This window comes from Rhinopithecus bieti, unplaced genomic scaffold (genome assembly GCF_001698545.2).
Source record: "Rhinopithecus bieti isolate Rb0 unplaced genomic scaffold, ASM169854v2 scaffold_13577, whole genome shotgun sequence".
In the NCBI taxonomy this organism is placed as follows: Eukaryota; Metazoa; Chordata; class Mammalia; order Primates; family Cercopithecidae; genus Rhinopithecus; species Rhinopithecus bieti.
Window position 1 is genome coordinate 1,621,977 of NW_016807867.1, and position 19,699 is coordinate 1,641,675.

General features: G+C 40.7%; 1 protein-coding gene across 2 annotated transcripts in view; it reads right to left on the reverse strand.

Annotated features, from left to right (window-relative positions):
• Positions 1-19,699, reverse strand: part of OSBPL1A (oxysterol binding protein like 1A) — a 240,516-nt gene that overhangs the window by 118,277 nt on the left and 102,540 nt on the right. For both annotated transcript variants that reach the window (XM_017884011.1, XM_017884012.1), the window contains exon 15: positions 6,280-6,386. In XM_017884011.1, the coding sequence (XP_017739500.1) occupies positions 6,280-6,386 (107 nt within the window). The remainder of the gene's footprint in view (positions 1-6,279; positions 6,387-19,699) is intronic.

The window sequence follows — 19,699 nt, forward strand, 5'->3', positions numbered from 1 at the left end:
AGAATGTGAAGAGTAAGAAGGTCACTCACAGAAACCTAACTAACATTTAATACATAGGCAGATGAAAAATGCTTTGGAAGGTGACTGAGGCCAGGCGTGGTGGCTCATGCCTGTAATCATAGCACTTTGGGAGGCCAAGGCGGGTGTATCACTTCGGGTCAGGAGTTTGAGACCAGCGTGATTCACCATGGTGAAACCCCATCTCTACTAAAATATAAAAAATTGGCTGGGTGTGGTGGCATGCCCCTATAATCCCAGCTACTCAGGAGGCTGAGGCGGGAGAATCACTTGAACCTGGGAGGCTGAAGTTGTAGTGAGCCAAGATGGCGCCACTGCACTCCAGCCTGGGCAATAGAGTAAGACTCCATCTCAAAAGAAAAACAAAAGGTGACTGAAAGGGAGCTGCTACTGAGGAAGGAGAAGCCAAAAGAGGTGGCACTGTGGAAGCCACAGCGGAATTCCAAAAAACAGGAAGTAGTCACATGCCAGGCCCTTCAGAGGACAAGCAAGACAATTTTTAAATGTCCTCTGGTTTAACAGTAAGGAAATACTGGCAAGAACAGTTTCGGTGGACTTGCTGAAAATTAAGAAGTAGAAACAGAAAGTATCATATTTTCAAAATTGGAATTGGAAAAGGATGCAGAGAGATAGACAAAAGCTATAAATAAGAGGGTAGAGAATTCCAAAGAGAGGAGCTATTTTTTGAAGCAAGGTCCCCAGAGAAGCAGAATGTAAGGAGACAGATGCCTCCAGCAAAAGGCAAGAAGAAAGGGTAAGAGCAGATGCAGATAAAAACTGGAGTGAAGAGTGGTAGGGAGTGGAGCCATCTACAGTGACTTCCTCATGTTTAACAAAGGAATTCTGCTCAGAGTGGAAAGAGATCTGAGAGGACTACAGAGACAGAGGGCCAGAGAGGGGTGCAGGCCCAAAAGAGCTGTTAAGAACATTAGGAAACAAAAGGTAGCAGGGTCACAAAATGACTACAGGACTGCCCGACAGCACAGGAAATTAAATGAATGGAAGAGATCGTGACTTTGTAGAGCTGTAAGTCCATATGAACACATGATTTCTCTTCAAAGATAGCAGTGTCCGGTCCAAAGAAGCAGTACAGAATTCCAACCCTTCAGACAGTTCCAATGTAGGGTCTGAATCTTTCCATTATACCACAAAATTAATCCCACTCTCTTTTTTTTTTCTCTTGAGATGGAGTCTCACTCTGTTGCCCAGGCTGGAGGGCAATGGTGCAATCTCGGCTCACTGCAATCTCTGCCTCCTGGGTTCAACTGATTCTCCTCAATCAGCCTCCCAAGTAGCTGGGATTACAGGTGCCTGCCACCACGCCCGGCTAATTTTTTGCATTTTCAGTAGAGACAAGGTTTCACCATGTTGGTCCGATTGGTCTCGAACTCCTAACCTCGGGCGATCCACCTGCCTCAGCCTCCCAAAGTGCTGGGATTACAGGCATGAGCCACCGTGCCTGGCCGGCACCACTCTCATTCCAGGCATACAGTTGGGTCACAGCTCTTCAACAGTCAGGAGATTTAACATGAAATATGTATAAAACACTTGATAAGTGAGCTTATACTAACTTTAAATGGGCAGTTCTTACCTTGGAAAATTGGTATGACTAACATCAAGGAAGCTCGATAGTACACAAAATGAGGAGGGCATCCTCTAGCAAGGAAAACTACAGAAACAAATATAATTTCAGAAACCAGTTTCTGGCATTTTGAATGGAACGTTCAGACCAGGCTAAGAAAGACCCAGCACTCACATTCTGTTATACCGTTTCCAAGAAAACCACCCGAAAACAGTATCTAGGTTTTGCTTCAGTAGATCAACCACAAACTTTACAAAGTATTTTATATACTGCAATTTTCTCAACAGCATAAGCAGTTATTTTGTTTGTTTTTTGTTTTGTTGAGACAGAGTTTCGCTCTTGTTGCCCAAGCTGGAGTGCAATGGCCCAATCGTGGCTCACTGCAACCTCGGCCTCCCGGGTTCAACAGATCATCCTGCCTTAGCCTCCCGAGTAGCTGGGATTACAGGCGCATACCACCACACCCGGCTCATTTTTTGTATTTTAGTAGAAACGGGGTTTCACCATGTTAGCCAGGCTGGTCTCGAACTCCTGACCTCAGGTGATCCACCCCCCCTTCAGCCTCCCAAAGTGCTGGGATTACAGGCATGAGCCACCAGGCCATAGCAGTTTTACTTACAAATAAAATCTTCCTACAATAATGCCTCATTTATTTACAGCTCCTATGAACACCTCGATTATGTAGGTCATATCAGTACATCCTCAAATAAGCAAAAAAAACCCCACGTACCACAGAAATAGAAGGCACGAAGGCCTGCACACACTGTAACCCCCCAAGATTCTCACAGAGAGCCAGTTTACTCTGACTGGACATAATTTTATGGAGTTTGGTTATCTGGTTTTCTTTTAATAAATGGGAGATTAGAAAGAGTACATCAGAAGGCATCAGTATTCCACTGCTAGAGGCAGGTACACAGTTAATTTGAAAATCAAGAGAGGTAATTTTAAAAAACCTATAAAGAGCAAACAAGAGCTCAAAAGCATTGGCAGGACCGGGCCATTTAGTAGAAAACACAGACTCGTATAAACATTATCCCCTGAGGACATCTCTGTATTAAGGCACAGAGTAATTATTGACACACAAAAGGCCAATCTCGAGACACCTAGAAAACGTACAATTATGGCCTGACAAGGGCTTGTAAAAAAAAAAAAAAAAATGAAAGAAACATAAAATTAAGTTGTAAAATTTTAGATTAAGAAGTAAATGTGGAACATTTAGAATAACAGCCATCAAAAAAGACTAGAATAAAAACAGCGTTGCTGCTGTGGGGGCTGGGGTCACTTACACCTACCGGATCCCTGTTTTGTGCCAGTCCCTACAGAGGTGTTTTACCAATATGATTGCATTTACTCTTCAAAACAATCCCTTTGGTTGGTCACCATCTTAAATAGGAGATTGTATGTTAAAACTGAGTCAAAGAGAGTAAACAGCAGAGCCAGGAATTAGAGCCAGGTCTGTAGGTCTTCAAAGCTTATGTCTGCTCTTTTAATAAAATTTCCAGATAAGAGAAATGTAATTTATAATGCCAGATAAATAAGGTATTACAGCACATAATTACACCACTCTGACCTCGATTACGCTGTTAAATTCCTATGTTGTAATCCTTATGCATTTGAAAGACTAACTTTAGAAATGCCACTTACCTTTCAAATATTTTGCAGTGCCTTCTCACTGTTTATCCTATTGTTGAGAAGGAAACCCATGGATTCTAAGTGTTTCATGGAGTTGACATTTCATATAATTACTCAGAAGATATCTTAAATATATTCCAAAAGTTTGAAACATTAAATGCTAGTTACTAAACAGAATACTGTGTTTCACGCACTATGCTAACATACTCTATATATGTATCATTCATCTACATAGAGTTCATGCCCACACCCAACTCTGAGGTGTTTATTTTCATTTTACAGAAACTTGTCCCACAGTTGGAGAAAAGTTAGAGAAAGACTGAGATTTAAAACGGGTCCATCAGACTTTCAGACCAGTGCTCCTAAAAGCTTGCTACATGGTTTCCCTCATTTAAAAGATGAACACAAGGTTCCGAGAAGTGAAGTAGCCGTGTCATTTAAATCACAAGGATGGAAACACAACATGATCATTCCAATGACAATGGTCAAATAAAAGTTCTTTAGACAATGCTACTTCCTCCCAAAACAAGGTAAATCCAATGTTACACACATAAAAGCTCTAAGATGCTATCAGAAAAGAGAGGCTACAAATGTTAATTACTTAAGACCTTGCGATAACTGTTAACTTTTATTCAGGGCTTACTTTGTGTCTGGTACTATGCTAAGTATTTTGCTTACATTATCTTATTTAATCCTCATGATAAATTTAAGAGGCTAAAAGAGGTCAATTAGCCTAAACTTTAGGCTAACACTCTTGCACATCTAGATTTTCACAAAGAGAAAGAATTAGGCTAGTTTTTAAGCAGATAGTTTAAAAAATAGAATAGGTTGATTGCTTCAGAAATTAAACATGCACCAACATAACATGTTACTTCCAGTCTAATGTTCAGCCTTAAAACCATACATCTCTAGAACAAAAAAGCTATCGATACATCCGTTAGGTACCACATAAGAGACGTGAGTGAAATATGGTTTTACAATGTACTAAATATGTCATGAATCCTATGATATCATATTTTATTAATTTCAAAGATATTCTGAATGCAACCATCCTGGTCAGATTTATTTAGAACACTAAATCATGTGTTATTTAAATAAACTTGCAAATGAAATTTGCAAACCACCAAAAATAGAAGTGCTGAGGAGGGATATTTTCAAACAGTATTAAAAAATCAACAATTTGAAATGTTTATTGAACAATTATGTTTTCCTGTGATAGTTAATATAATTCTATTAAAAGACTTCTGGTAAGTTTGTTTTAAATGATTATTATTTCCACATTTGTCTTATTTTCCAAATAAATTAATATGTGGAATTGGTGCTACATATAGCAAACACAGCATTTAAAAATTCGTATATGCTCGCCATGGTGCCTCATGCCTGTAATCCTAGCACTTTGAGAGGCCGAGTCGGGCAGATGGCTTGCATCCAGGAGTTCAAGACCAACCTGGGCAACATAGAAAGGCCCATGTCAAAAAAAAAAAAAAAAAAGCAAAAATTAGCTGGGCGTCATGGTGCAGGCCAGTAGTCCCAGCTACTTGGGAGGCTGAGGTAGGAGGATCACTTGAGCTCAGGAGGCAGAGGCTGCAGTGAGCCATGACTGTGCCACTGCACTCCAGCCTGGGCAACACAGTGAGACCCTGTGAAATTGTATATGAATTCATAAGGATCCCTTTCTAATCATGAGGAAATAAAATTTTAGATCTTTACGTATTAGAGGAAAATATATAAAAGCAATTTCATCTCTCTTTTTCCTGAAACCTAATCTCTAACCAAAAGGTACAAGTAAACTAAAACAATAAGAAATTTGGTATCTTAATCTAAAATACTGAAGATTAGACATATATATAAAAATTAACAAAATGGAAAAGAAAGCCTATTGACACTTGACTTACATTGAAATCATAAAATGAGGGGAAAACAGCAAAACAAGAAAATCCTAATTCTGGCAACTAAAACACATCTTTGCAACTTTTCAATCCTTTGAAAAGAATCACTAATAGCTCAGCATACAACATACCACTCTTACTCATATTTGGTTTTCTTTTCTTTTTTTTTTTTGAAATAGGGTCTCACTCTGTCACCCAGGCTGGAGTACAGTAGCGCGATCTCGGCTCACTGCAGCCTCCACCTCCCGGGTTCAAAAGATTCTCTGGCTAATTTTTTTTTTGAGGCAGAGTCTACTCCATCACCCAGGCTGGAGTGCAGTGGTGCAATCTCAGCTTACTGCAACCTCCACTTCCCAGGCTCAACTGATTCTCGTGCCTCAGCCTCCCAAGTAGCTGGATTACAGGTGTGCGCCACCACGCCTGGCTAATTTTTGTATTTTTAGTAGAGATGGGGTTTCATCATGTTGGCCAGACTGGTCTCGAACTCCTGACCTCAAGTGATTGCTTGCCTCAGCCTCCCAAAGTGCTGGGATTACAGGCGTGAGCCACCGCGCCTGGCCTAATTTTTGTATTTTTTGGTAGAGATGGGGTTTCATCATGTTGGACAGGCTGGTCTCGAACTCCTGACTTCAGGTGATCTGCCCACCTCAGCCTCCCAAAATGCTGGAATTACAGGCATGATCCACCATGCTCAGCCCTTACTCATATTTAGAAAAGCAAATGGCAAACTGTTGAAGGGTAAGAGAGTGAGGGGAAAGAACACAAAAAATATTTAATCCATTGAGCTTAGTTTACATAGATAAATATGATAGTACTCTATTTCCTAAATAAAAGTATTTTTTAATGTAAAGACCTTCCGTTTCTAGAATATTTTCACATCTCTGTTATTGAAGTGTCACAACAATCCTGAGTTGATCAATTTTAAGTATACTTGTTAAATATGGCTACATCAACAAATTCAAAAGATATGAACACAAGTTATTTCATCCTGCTTAATCAATAATAAATAAGTTCTAAATTTTGGTGACAAATGAAGCTTTTCTTTCTCAATACTAATATTTTCCTACCTTTGAACAATTTGAAAGCAATGACTTCATGGACAACCACGCATGCAACATCCAAACAATCATTTTACAAATTCAATTCTGAACTACCTACCCTTTCTTGTTTAGTGAAGAGATTAAGGCAATCACTCAAAGCTACACAAGTTTCTCTAGAAGCTTCTGAGACAACTTCAACTTTCTGAAGAAATGATGGAAGCATTTCTATAAATAAAAAAATAAATACAGTGAGTGGGATTTTAAGGATTGAGGTTGACTAAGACCACAAAAATACTCTTATATCTATTAACCTCATCTTTCCATCTAGCTATCTTAAGCAAAACATATGTTTCTTTTCTTTCTTTTTTTTTTTTCCTTGAGACAGAGTCCGCTCTGTTGCCCAGGCTGGAGTACAGTGGTGCAATCTTGGCTCACTACAACCTCTGCCTCCTGCCTTCAAGCAATTCTTCTGCCTCAGCCTACCGAGTAGCTGGGACTACAGGCGCGTATCACCATGCCCAGCTAATTTTTGTATTTTTGGTAGAGACAGGGTTTCACCATATTGGCCAGGCTGGCCTCGAACTCCTAACCTCATGATCTGCCCACCTCAGTCTCCCAAAGTGCTGGGATTACAAGTGTGAGCCACTGCGCCCGACTTTTTTTTTTTTTTTTTTTTGAAACAGAGTCTCACTCTGTGGCCCAGGCTGGAGTACAGTGGAGTAATCTCGGCTTATTGTAACTCCACCTCCTGGGTTCAACAGATTTTCTTGCCTCAGCCTTCAGAGTAGATGGGACTACAGGCACACGCTATCATGCCTGGTTGATTTTTTTTTGTATTTTCAGTAGAGACGGGGTTTCACAATGTTGGCCAGGCTGGTCTCGAACTCCTGACCTCAGATGATCCTCCCACCTCGGCCTCCCAAAGTGCTGGGATTACAGGCATGAGCCACTGAGCCCAGTCTCATATATTTCTTGGGCATCATTATTAAGCACACACTTTATTTAGGGCACATAAATTGGTACAGAAAAAGAAAGAATGAAGCCTTATCCTAGAAAGGTCTATACCCTACAACAGAAGTCCCCAAACCCGGGCTGCAGATCAGTACTGGTCTGTAGTCCTGCTAGGAACCCGGCCACACAGCAAGAGGTGAGCGGAGGGTGAGTGAGCATCACCACCTGAGCTCTGCCTCGTGTCACATCAGTGGCGGCATTAGATTCTCACGAGAGCATGAACCCTATTGCGAACTGTGTATATGAGGGATTTAGGTCGTGGGCTCCTTATGAGAATCTAATACCTGATGATCTGAGGTAGAACAGTTTGAGCCCAAAACCATCTCCCCAGTCCCACTCCCACCCTTACCCCCGAGTCCATGGAAAAACTGTATTCCACAAAACCAGTCCCTGGTGCCAAAAAAGTTGGGGAGCACTGCCCTACAAGAAGCACCAAGACAAAACAAAAAGTTTATCGGAATTAAATAACAATGTAATGTTTAAGAAAAACAACGGACAAGAAGGACTGACAGCACTCCTTATAAAACATTAGAATTTCCTTTGTAGGTAAGTAATTTTCTTCAAAAGCAAGTACTAAAAAGAAACAAAAATAATTCTGTAGTTATCATGGTGGTTAACGTATCTGCAAACAGCATTAACTCTACTTCCTATTTGAACCACTGTTTGGCATAAGTAGTTCTTTTCACTCTCAAAAATATGTTCCTATGAAGGTCCAGTACCATTGAGTATATGTTTAAGTTGGGAGTAAAGAAATGGTAGTATCAGTATATGCCCTGGTCCTCTAAAGAAAACCTTAACACATTTACTCATTAAAAATAAAAAACAAAAACAAAATATTGACAGGAGGAAGGTGCAAAGTGTATATATATCACTTAAAAACAAGTATTATGTCCAGATTAATGCAAAAGAAATGTACTTAGTAGAAATGGTTTCTGATATTTTGTTAATTATACATTAAGATACTTTAAATCTGTCCCTTCCATCAAATAAAAATCTTAACATTTAAGAAGTCTTTTCATCAAAAAATAACTAAAAGGTGGGGACAGAACAAGATTTGTTAAAAGACACAAGATTACAGCTAGGGCGAGGCAGGGTGGCTTATGTGTGTAACTCCAGCACTTTGAGAGGCCAAGGTAAAAGGATCACTTGAGGCCAGGATTTCAAGACTAGCCTGAGCAAAAAAGTAAGGCTTCATCTCTACAAAATTTTAAAAATTAGCTGGGCATGGTAGTGTGCACCTGTAGTCTCAGCTACTTGAGAGGCTGAGGCAGGAGGATCGCTTGAGCCCAGGAGTTCCAGTTTTCTATACTACTGTTCAAGACCAGTATGGCCAACATGGTGAAACCCCATCTCTACTAAAAATACAAAAAGTAGCTGGGCATGGTGGTGGGCGCCTGTAATCCCAGCCACTCAGGAGACTGAGGCAGGAGAATCGCTTCAACCCGGGAGGTGGGGGTTGCAGTAAGCGGAGATGGTGCCACTGCACTCCAGCCTGGGAGACAGAGTGAGACTCCATCTCAAAAAAAAAAAAAAAAAAACACACACACACACACACACACACACACACACATGGATATGAAGGCCAAATGATATTTACCACAGTTTACATCGTACAAAATACATCTTACAGAATAGTTTTCTCTTGTTAGCTTCTTTAATAAAGCCCAACTAATTGAAAACTACCATATTCTAAAACAAATTTGACTTTACAGACTTTATTTTCCATTTTGAACCTCTGATACACATTGTGAAGATTTATTCTCTACTTAGTTGCTAAATAGCAAAAGAGAGTACCATATGTTAGGTGCCATATGACTTAAATAGTGCCTGAACAGATGTCACAACATGAACTGTGGACCAAGTACTGAGGAGATGTACCAGAAGAAACAGACACAGCCTATGCCTTCTGTAAATTTTCTGGGTAATCTAGTAATTTTCCACTTTCAGGGCATAAATGACAGGAAGATAGAAGCATAACCATTCATAGATATAGTTCTTTTATTAAACACCATCATAAGCTTAATCATCCTGTTTTTGTCTGTTTTAGATAGTTCATAAACTTTAGATACTTGTTAACATGAAGAAACATTAATTGTTCAAATACATGCTTAGGAATACTTACAAATGTTTGAAAATACTGGTTCTGCAAGGTTTCAAAAAATATTCCAAATATATGTATGCGTACATATATATATATAAAGAGTTTTTCATAAGAATCCACCATTAAGAGAGTGTCGAATTCTTTTCTCCAAAAGAGTTAAATGTTACCTCATTTCTCTGACAATCTAGTGTTAAAACAAGATTTTGAAGTGAACTTCCACAGTGGAACAATTTAAGAATTGCTGAACCTTGCCGTATGCCACACTGCAGTGTAGCACATCAGGGTCCATTCAACTCACACTGGCACGTTTCTTATAGAATGATGTTTACATAATGTTAATTTAAAAAAATTAAAATTGCTAAGCTTCTAGAAAAGTGACCAACTGGGAATCACTGCAAATATGTTTCAGCTGGTTAATATTTAGAGACTAAACTGTCATAAATAAATGCAAAAAGGCCAGTATGTTGCCTTATTTGGCCTGCTATAAGAATTTGATGCTGTTGATTTTCAGGAAAAACGTTATTTTTTGTACTAAAATGTTTTAAAGTCATGAAAGCTGTGAGAAGATCGTATTGGAAAAGCTTAACTTTAGAGACATAAAAGCTCACAATCTGTCGTTTTCATGATTACACTGAACAATTTTAATTGGGTACGTTTTAAAACAGTGGGAAGACACTTGTTTCTTTATGTGAACAAATTAACCCCTTGTACAGATAACCTCCACTGTTATCCTAGTGTAAAAAAAAAAGTCTACATTTCCTTAGCCTAACGTTTAAGATGCTCAATAAATTTGTTTCAGCCAGATTGTTCTCCTGGAAATGTTTGTTTACCTAAAAACAGTCTTCAAAATATTGTTGAATACTGGATGTTGAATGCTGAATACTGAAATCTTACTTGAACACTGGAAATAATTATCTCACTTGACAAAAAAAAAAAAAAAAAATTTTCTTTCAAGGCCTAGTTCAAATGCCATTCTCCCCCAGGAAGCCTTCCTTAAATATCACTGTAGAGACTGGGTTCCGTGGCTCACGCCTGTAATGTCAATACTTTGGGAAGTCAAGGCAGGAGGATCACTTGAGCCCAGGAGTTCAAGGTTGCAATGAGCTATGACCACACCACTGCACTTCAGCCTGTGCGAAAGAGCAAGAGCCTGTCTCTAAAAACAACAACAAAATATCACCATGGGACATGACAGTAGCTGCTCCTAGACTCCAACAGTGGCCACACCCACCTGTTACAGGTGCGTGAGGCATTGTACATATGTTGTCTCTCTGCCACCCTCTGTAAACTCTCAACCTCCTTATCTCCATCCAAACACCAAGGTTTGCCAAAATAAAACCTCTCAAATATTTATTGAATGAATAAGAAAACTAATAAAATATCTCATTCCACCCTTTGCTACCATAATTCTTTTAATGTAAAATATAATCTGAATCCAAATAGCTTCAAGTTATTATATTTTACCTTAAAATTATTATGGTTCTTTAGTTTAAAATGTGAAATGAAAACTTTTCATTTATATTACTATGGGTTGGTTGATTAGGGTAGATTGAGAAATAAGTAATTTCTAACTACATTTTGGTTTTTACTTGTGGCACAAGAAAATATATTTTGCGGCCAGGCGAAGTGGCTCACGCCTGTAATCCCAGCACTTTGGGAGGCCGAGGCAGGCAGGAGGTCAGGAGATAGAGACGATCCTGGCTAACACAGTGAAACCCTGTCTCTGCTAAAAATACAAAAAAATTAGCCAGTCGTGGTGGCGGGCGCCTGTAGTCCCAGCTACTGGGGAGGCTGAGGCAGGAGAATGGCGTGAACCCAGGAGGCAGAGTTTGCAGTGAGCCAAGATCGCGCCAGTGCACTCCAGCCTGGGTGACAGAGCAAGACTCCTTCTCAAAAAGAAAAGAAAAGGAAAAAAAAAATGTATATATATATGTGCCTGTTTTTGAACATTTAACTAAAATATTTCCATCATTTGGGACAAGTATTTAAAAGAAAAAAAGTGGATGAAGGCATTTTATTTCCCCATCCTTGCCCTTCCGGTAATGGTGCTGCCTTGAATATGTATGTGGGTTTTTTAAATAAACACAAACAGGAGAGAGACTAAATAGTCCAATACAAAATCTAGTGACAAAGCTAAACATCAGAGAAAATACAGAAAATAACAACAAAATGGGATGATTTCTCTTCTGTGGTGTAAAAAAATGCAATACATAATGACTTTATACATGAAAGACCTGATCTCACCTGAATGAGCAAAGTCCATTTTAAAATGGACTTTCAAGGCCGGACATGGTGGTTCACACCTGTAATCCCAGCACTTTGGGAGGCCGAGGTGTGTGGATCACCTGAGGTCAGGAATTCGAGACCAGCCTGGCTAACATAGTGAAACCTCATGTCCACTAAAAACAAAAATTAGTCGGGCATCATGGTGTGCGCCTGTACTCCCAGCTACCTAGGAGGCTGAGGCAGGAGAATCACTTGAACCCAGGAGGCAGAGGCTGCAGTGAGCCAAGATCGCGCCACTGCACTCCAGCCTGGGTGACAGAGCAAGACTCCGTCTCAAAAAATAAATAAAAGGGACTTTCATATCAGATTGGAATTACATAAATGCTTCAGTGAAAATCAGTACTCTTTTCAAAACAGGGAAACAATGTTTGCACATAAAAATCAACTAACCTTCTAAAACTTCTACTCCATAAAACTATAACTTGAAAATATCAAAAGAGGTCATGCTGAAAGACATAAAAATATAAATATATTTTTTGTTGAAATTAAAATGACTACCTTGAATACAATCATCCACTGAAGAAGTACCTCTGACCATTTTATCTATATATCCACATCTATATAATTTACATTCATTACACTGGAGGATATAAAATATATAGCTCAAAGTGCCATGTATTAAATGACTAATAAAAAGATAATATCAGGGATGTTGTGAGACATAACTAGCAAGTTGTGCATGCTTCTAAAAAACCATTAAAATTTCAGAGCCAGGCACAGTGGCTCATGTCCGTAATCCCAGCACCTTGGAGGCCCAGGCGGGCGATCACGAGGTCAGGATTCAAGACCATCCTGGCCAACATGTGAAACACTGTTTCTACGAAAAATACAAAAAAGAAAAAAAAAAAAAAATAGCTGGCATGGTGATGCATGCCTTGGAATCCCACTACTCAGGAAGACTGGAGGCAGGAGAAATGCTTGAACCGGGACCCGCGAGGCAGAGTTTGCAGTGAGCAGAGACGCCACCACTGCACTCAGCCTGGGATACCAGAGCAAGACTCCGTCACAAAATAATATATATATATTAAAATTTCAGAGAAGAGCATTGTTATTATGGACTAGAGTAATCTATAGTTTGATGAAAAGATGTTGCACTTGAGTTGGATCTTAAAGAACAAGGAACTTTTTTTATTGCTAAATATAAACCCAATAAAACAAACACTTCTAAAATAGAGTGCCAAAAATACTAGTCCTGAGGGAAGACAGTTTCAGAATGATGATCAATGAGAACTCTAGCAAGGTGAGAAGTTTTCATCTGCCAGTTATGGAGTGGCAATTGTGTGGCAGGCACCAGCTAGGTGCTGGAGAAAAAGGGGTAAGTAGGACAGACAGTCTTTGTTTTTACAGAGCTTGCTGACTAGCAAGGAAAATGGAAAATAAAACAATTCCTATTGAAAGAATAATACTGATCAAAGGGAGACTTTAGAAGAGTAAGAGGAGAGGGATATTTATTTGGAAAAAAATAATTACATTTAAAAATTTAGAAAAGAGTACAAGTCACAAAGACCTGGAGTCAAACAAAACAGGAAAGAAGCCAGCAGAACTACAGAATGTGTTTTGCACTCTCTTGCAAATGAGAATGAAGTGAGGCAATAAGGAAGATTAATTTTAATCAAACCGAGTAAAATCTTCATCAGAGGGTATAATTGGATTTGTATCACTTCTGATTGAATTGTCCAATGGGTTCCTCACCTTATAGTAATGGCCTTATGAGAAAAACAGAGTCAATGAAGTAAATGGTAACTAGGGTTGAGCCACATATGATCTAGAAAGGGCCACCTGTGGCCAAGGTCAAGGGAGGAGTCTTGGGAAGGTCTCTGCCACAAAGAATAAGGTGCAGAACTGGATGACACATTAGAATTAATCCACTCTGAGTGCTTGAGAGAGCTTCAGGGTATGACTTGCCTGTCTTCTAGACTTTGGCAGAAGTGGGCTGGGCATGGTGGCTCATGCCTGTCATCCCAGCACTTTGGGAGGCCAAGGCAGGCAGATCACCTGAGGTCAGGAGTTCCAGACCAACCTGGCCAACATGGCGAAACCCTGTCTCTACTAAAAACACAAAAATTAGCTGGGTGAGGTGGTACTTGCCTGTAATCCCAGCACTTAGGGAGGCCAAGGCAGGTGGATCACCTGAGGTCAGAAGTTCGAGACCAGCCTGGTCAACATGGTGAAACACTGTCTCTACTAAAAATACAAAAATTAGCTGGGCATGGTGGCATGCACCTGTAATCCCAGCTTCTTGGGAGGTTGGGGCAGGAGAATCACTTGAACCCGGGGGGCAGAGTTTGCAGTGAGCCAAGATTGGCCATTGCACTCTAGCCTGGGTGACAGAGCAAGACTCTGCCTCAAAAAAAAAAAAAAAAAAAAAAGAGTGGAGGCAGTGTGGTCAACCAAGAAGTTGTGGTAATCAATGGGAAAGATGGCTATGGCCTATTTTAGCATAATGGTAGGGGGACATAGGAAGAGAAACAAAGTAGAGCGATATTAAGAAGCAGGACTATCTATAGCCTGAACACACCCAATCTCAGCTAATCTTGGAAGCTAAGCAGGGTCAAGCCTGGTTAGTACTTGAATGGGAGAACTAATCAACAAAATATATTTGGAGAAAGAGAAGTACAATGACTCCAAAGTTTGGTCTTGGGAAATTGAGTGAATTGATGATGTATTTTTGGTGATGAAGAACTGAAAGAACGAGGACAAGAAAAGAGAAGAAGAAGAAAAAAAAAAAAGAACAGCAAAAAAGGGAGATATTTTTGGTGTGGAATGGAAACTCCTGCTCTACATCAATCCCACTCTACCCTTGAACTTCTGAATAGAAGACAATGAAGATTTAAACACCGCCTGAACTACAACAGCCAAGCTAATGTAATTGTCCTCAACAAATTCTACCTTACATTGTAGATCTGGTTATAAATCTGCAAATCTTCTCTTGTTCCTAGATCAGATGTTCAGGGGTCAACACTGAATTCTTGATATTCATTCCAGACTGTTTATTGTTTTTTCCTGGTTTTTTTTTTTTTTTTTTTTTTTTTTTTGAGATGGAGTTTGGCTCTGTCACCCAGGCTGCAATGCAATGGCATGATCTTGGCTCACTGTAACCCCCTCGCCTCCTGGGTTTAAGCGATTCTCCTGCCTCAGGATCAAGTAGCTGGAATTACAGGCACACGCCACAACATTCGGCCAAGTTTTGTATTTTTTAGTAGAGATGGGGTTTCGCCATGTTGGGCAGGCTGGTCTCAAACTCCTGACCGCAGATGATCCACCACCTCAGCTTCCCAAAGTGCTGGGATTACAGGCATGAGCCACCATGCCAACCTGTTTATTGGTTAAGAACACACTCTGGAGCCAGGGTGCCCAGGGCCAAATGCTAACTCTGATTTTTATAAGCTCTGTGACCTTAAGTAAGTTATATGCTCCCTGTGCCTCAGTTAACTTATCTGTTAAATGGAAAGAGTAGTTGTATATACTGCATAGGGCTGTTATTAGGCACAAATAAGTTAATACAGATGCTCCCCAACTTACAATATTGTTGTATCCCAATAAACCCACCATAAACTGAAAATGTCACTTTCACGCTATTGTAAAGTTGAAAAATTGTAAGTTGAACTATTGTAAGTTAGGGACTGTCTATACATCAACTACACAGGACAATGTACAAAAAAAGGATATATGTGTTTGCTTTCTACTAGATAATATAAATTGTAGAGTACTGACATGTTTTATATTAGAAAGAGCATGGGACACTGGTGGTACCTGGCAGACTAGGCTGATGGGACCATCTCTCCAATCACAATCCATAAAGACACCGAATAAATCAGTAAAATAACATAGTGCAGAGTTTGAAAGAATAAAATCCCCAGATATGCTAGAAAGAAAGAAATAAACACAAGGTAAGGCTGATGCAAGAGGCCTAACCAGCGATGCCTGGTAGGAAAGTCAAGCATAGAGCTGGGTGTCAGACAGAACATACACCCAGAGGATTAACAGATGAGCCCGGCCGGACACAGTGGCTCACTCCTGTTAATTCCAGCACTTTGGGAGGCTGAGGCAGGTGGATTGCCTGAGCTCAGGAGTTCAAAACCAGCCTGGGTGACATGGTAAAACCCCGTCTCTACTAAAAATACAAAAGTATTTTTTTTTTAGTAGGTGTGGCGGTGTGTGCTAGTATCGCTTGAACCCGGGAGGCAGAGGTTGCAGTGAGCCGAGATCATGCCACTGCGCTCCAGCCTGGGCGACACAGCGAGACTCCGTCTCCAAAAACCAAACAAACAAGAAAACACAACAACAACAAAAAAAAACAGATGAGATTTTACAGCTACATGAATGGAAAGTATGTGGCTTTGGCCTCCCAAATCAAGTGGGTAAGGCCTGGTAAGGGGGCAGACCCCTAGTGACAGTGGGAGTAGAAAACTGCCCTTGTGCTCAGGTATTCAGGGAAGAAGGACACTTTCTTGCCTAAGCTCTGGGTGGGAAACCTGAGAAACTGAAGCCCTTAGCTTGTAGCATGCCTAGATATGAAATCCAAATTTAAAACTAGTAGCCCAGAAGCAGAGAAACCTTTACAGCCTCAACAGCAACACACACAAAACTACTCTATGGAGACCTCCAAACCAAAGAAGCAGGAAAAACAAAAACAAAACAAAATAAAACAAACAAACAAAACCACAAAGCTCCACTGAAGATGAGCTCTCCATAAAGTTACAACCCATTGTGATGGACATGCAGCAGGAGAAACAAAAGACTTCGCTGTGCAACAACTTGAGGTACAAAAACATTCTGAAAAAAGGCTTTAAATTAATATGTCTGAAGTTGTTAGAGATAAAATTAGAAATGCATGTAATATAAAAAAAAAGTCACTATGGGGAAAAATAACACATTTTAAAACCACCACCTAAAATTTCTAGAATTATAAAATACAGTCACTAAGATTAGAAAGTAGAAAGTCAAAAGATTAAGCAGAAAAACGTACTAAATTAAGAAACACTAAAGCTAGAAAATAGATCTGAGAAAAGTACTCAGAATGCAACAGAAAGAAATGGAATGAGAAATGAGGTAGGAGGACAGAACGAGAAGGCTCAACATATGTCTATTAAGAGTTCTGGCAGGAGAGAATATAAAAAATGATGAAGTAAAATTGGAAGAGATAATAGCTAAGAACTTTTCTAACTTAAAGAAAGATAATAAATGAGTCCTTGAATTTAACAACAGAGTTTCAAGCAACCTACAGAACAACAAAATCCAAACTCAGAGACAGAATAAAACTGCAGAATACCAAAAACAAAGTGACAATCTTTGCAGTAACAAGAGGGGAGAGGAAAAAAAAAAAAAAAAAAAAAAAAAAAAAAAGAGAGATTGCTTGTAATCCCAGCACTGTGGGAGGCTGAGGTGGGTGGATCACCTGAGGTCAGGAGTTCGAGACCAGTCTGGCCAACATGGTGAAACCCCGTCTCTACGAAAAAATAAAATAAAATAGCCGGGCGTGGTGGTGGGCGCACCTGTAATCCCTGCTACTTAGTAGGCTGAGGCAGGAGAATTGCTTGAACCCAGGAGACAGAGGCTGCAGTGAGCCAAGATTGTGCCACTGCACTCCAGCCTGGGCAACAGAGAAACTCTGTCTCGAAAAGAAAAAAGAAAATATCAGAAGTCAGAAGAAGCTGCAATCACATCTTCAAAATGCTAGTGGAAGATAACTACAACCCAATGAGGGTGAAATAAAGACTCAGATAATCTAAGGTAGAAATTCTTCTACTCACAGACCCCCAATGAAAGAATTACTCAAAGATTTGCCTCAGGAAAAAAAAAAAAAAAACAGAATTCAGGGGAGAGGCGCAGAATATAAAAAATCAGTGGCATTAACTGTGGAATCCCTCTTGGCAAAAGAATGCAAAATATGCCACAGTTCTGATGGTTTCTTCCCTATTTCATGTCTCCAAAAGGTCTCTTTGACTTGTACAATCTTTAAATTTACTAACTTGACAGAAATTTATTATTTGTTTCTCCCTGAGTTTGAGAGATCTAAGGTATAAATTTAAGCTAGATAAGTAGGTCATTCATTTCATTCACTCATTCATCACACAGAGAGAGAGAGAGAAAGAGAGACGGCCAGAGAGAGAGAGGAGAGAGAGACCCCCATCACATGCCAAGTTTTGTTGAGGTACCACAGATAATCAGCAAACAGGTAAAAATCCCTGCCCTGAAGTTTATACCCTGGTGGGAAAGGCAGGCAATCAACTACACAGGCTCACAGGAAGTCTGAGAAGTAACAAAGAGAAACTATGGCAAGGTAGATGGGTAACAAGTGCTGAAGGGAAGTGAACTTCAGAGGATGAGCTATCAGTTAAGAGTCTCAGCTGGGAAAAGCTGGCCTGCTCAAAGGTAACTGAGGTCCAGGAACAGTGGCTCACGCTTGTAATCCCAGTACTTTGGAAGGCTGAAGCGGGTGGATCACTTGAGGTCAGGAGTTCGAGGCCAGCCTGCCCAACATGGTGAAACTCCGTCTCTACTAAAAATATAAAAGTTAGCCAGGCCTGGTGGCTCGCGCCTGTGGTCCCAACTACTCAGGAAGCTGAGGCAGGAGAATCGCTTGAACCTGGGGGGCAGAGGTTGCAGTGAGCCAAGATTCACCACTGCCTCCAGCCTGGGGAACAGAGACAGACACCCATCTCAAAAAAAACAAAAGGAGGCCGGGCGCAGTGGCTCAAGCCTGTAATCCCAGCACTTTGGGAGGCCAAGACAGGCGGATCACGAGGTCAGGAGATTGAGACCATCCTGGCTAACACGGTAAAACCCCGTCTCTACTAAAAAAAATACAAAAAACTAGCCGGGCGAGGTGGCAGACGCCTGTAGTCCTAGCTACTCAGGAGGCTGAGGCAGGAGAATGGCGTAAACCCGGGAGGCGGAGCTTGCAGTGAGCTGAGATCTGGCCACTGCACTCCAGCCTGGGCGACAGAGCGAGACTCCGTCTCAAAAAAAATAAATAAATAAAAAAAAGGAAAAGAAAACGTTAACTGAGAAGAATTTGAAGAAGAATTTGCTCACAAAGGTGAGGAGGGTTGAAGTAACAGAGACTGGCGTGCAGGACACAGTTACCACCCTGGCACAGAGGGGGAAAGGGAAGAGGACAGTATTGCTAAGCCCAGCAAGAGCTGAAGTCTAGAAGACGACAGTGGCCAGGTAGAGGAACCCAGCAGCACTGCGGAACCACAGTCCGGCTGGAGGGAATGAAGATAAAGCCCTGAAACGATTTTCCCTCGCGTCCCTCCGCGGGTCTCCGGACAGAGCCTCCCATTTGCTCAATCCAATCACAAGTCCAAGGGCCAAGAAGCCCAGGGCTGAGGCTGCAATACACAAAGCAGGACAGAGCGGACCAGGAGAAGCAAACCAGCGCAGGAGGCCAGGAAAAGTCTCCGTGTGCAGGCAGCTTTTGAAGAAAGGCCTAGGGAAGGAAGGAAGAGAGTGACTACGCCACTCAGGGGAAAAGCCTTCCGGAAGAGGGAGTGGCTCATGAAAAGCCCCAGGCAGGCATAAGCCGGGCCTGTCTGAAGCATAGCAAGGCCAATGAGGCTGGAGAGGAGTCAGAAAGGGAACTGGGAGGTGGGGGGCTGAGAGGTGGAAGGGGCTGGAAGGCTCTGCAGGTCATTAGAAGGACTCTGTCTCTCAATCCAAGTGAGAAGATCTGGAAGCCACTGGATGTTTCCAGCAAAGGACATCAATCCACTGACATTTTGGGAGGATTTGGGGCAGAAGCTGTAGGGGGAAGGGTGAAATCTGAGGACAGCAAGGAGGTTTCCAAATGTTATCTTCTAGAATTGTTATGCTTTCAGGTCTTAGAATTAAGTCTTTGATCCATCTTGAGTTGATTTTTATATAAGATAGAGATGGGATCCACTTTCATTCTTCTACATGTGGCTTGCCAATTATCCCAGCATATAAACTGGTGAAAGGACAGCCTATTTTGGGGAAAGGCTATATAAATTAAATAGGCTGTCCTTTCCCCAATTTATGTTTTTGTATGCTTTGTCAAAGATCAGTTGGCTGTATAATATTTGGTTTTATTATATATATTTATAATATTTGGTTTTATGCTGTTTCACTAGTCTACGAGCCTTATTTATTTATTTATAACATAACCATGCTGTTT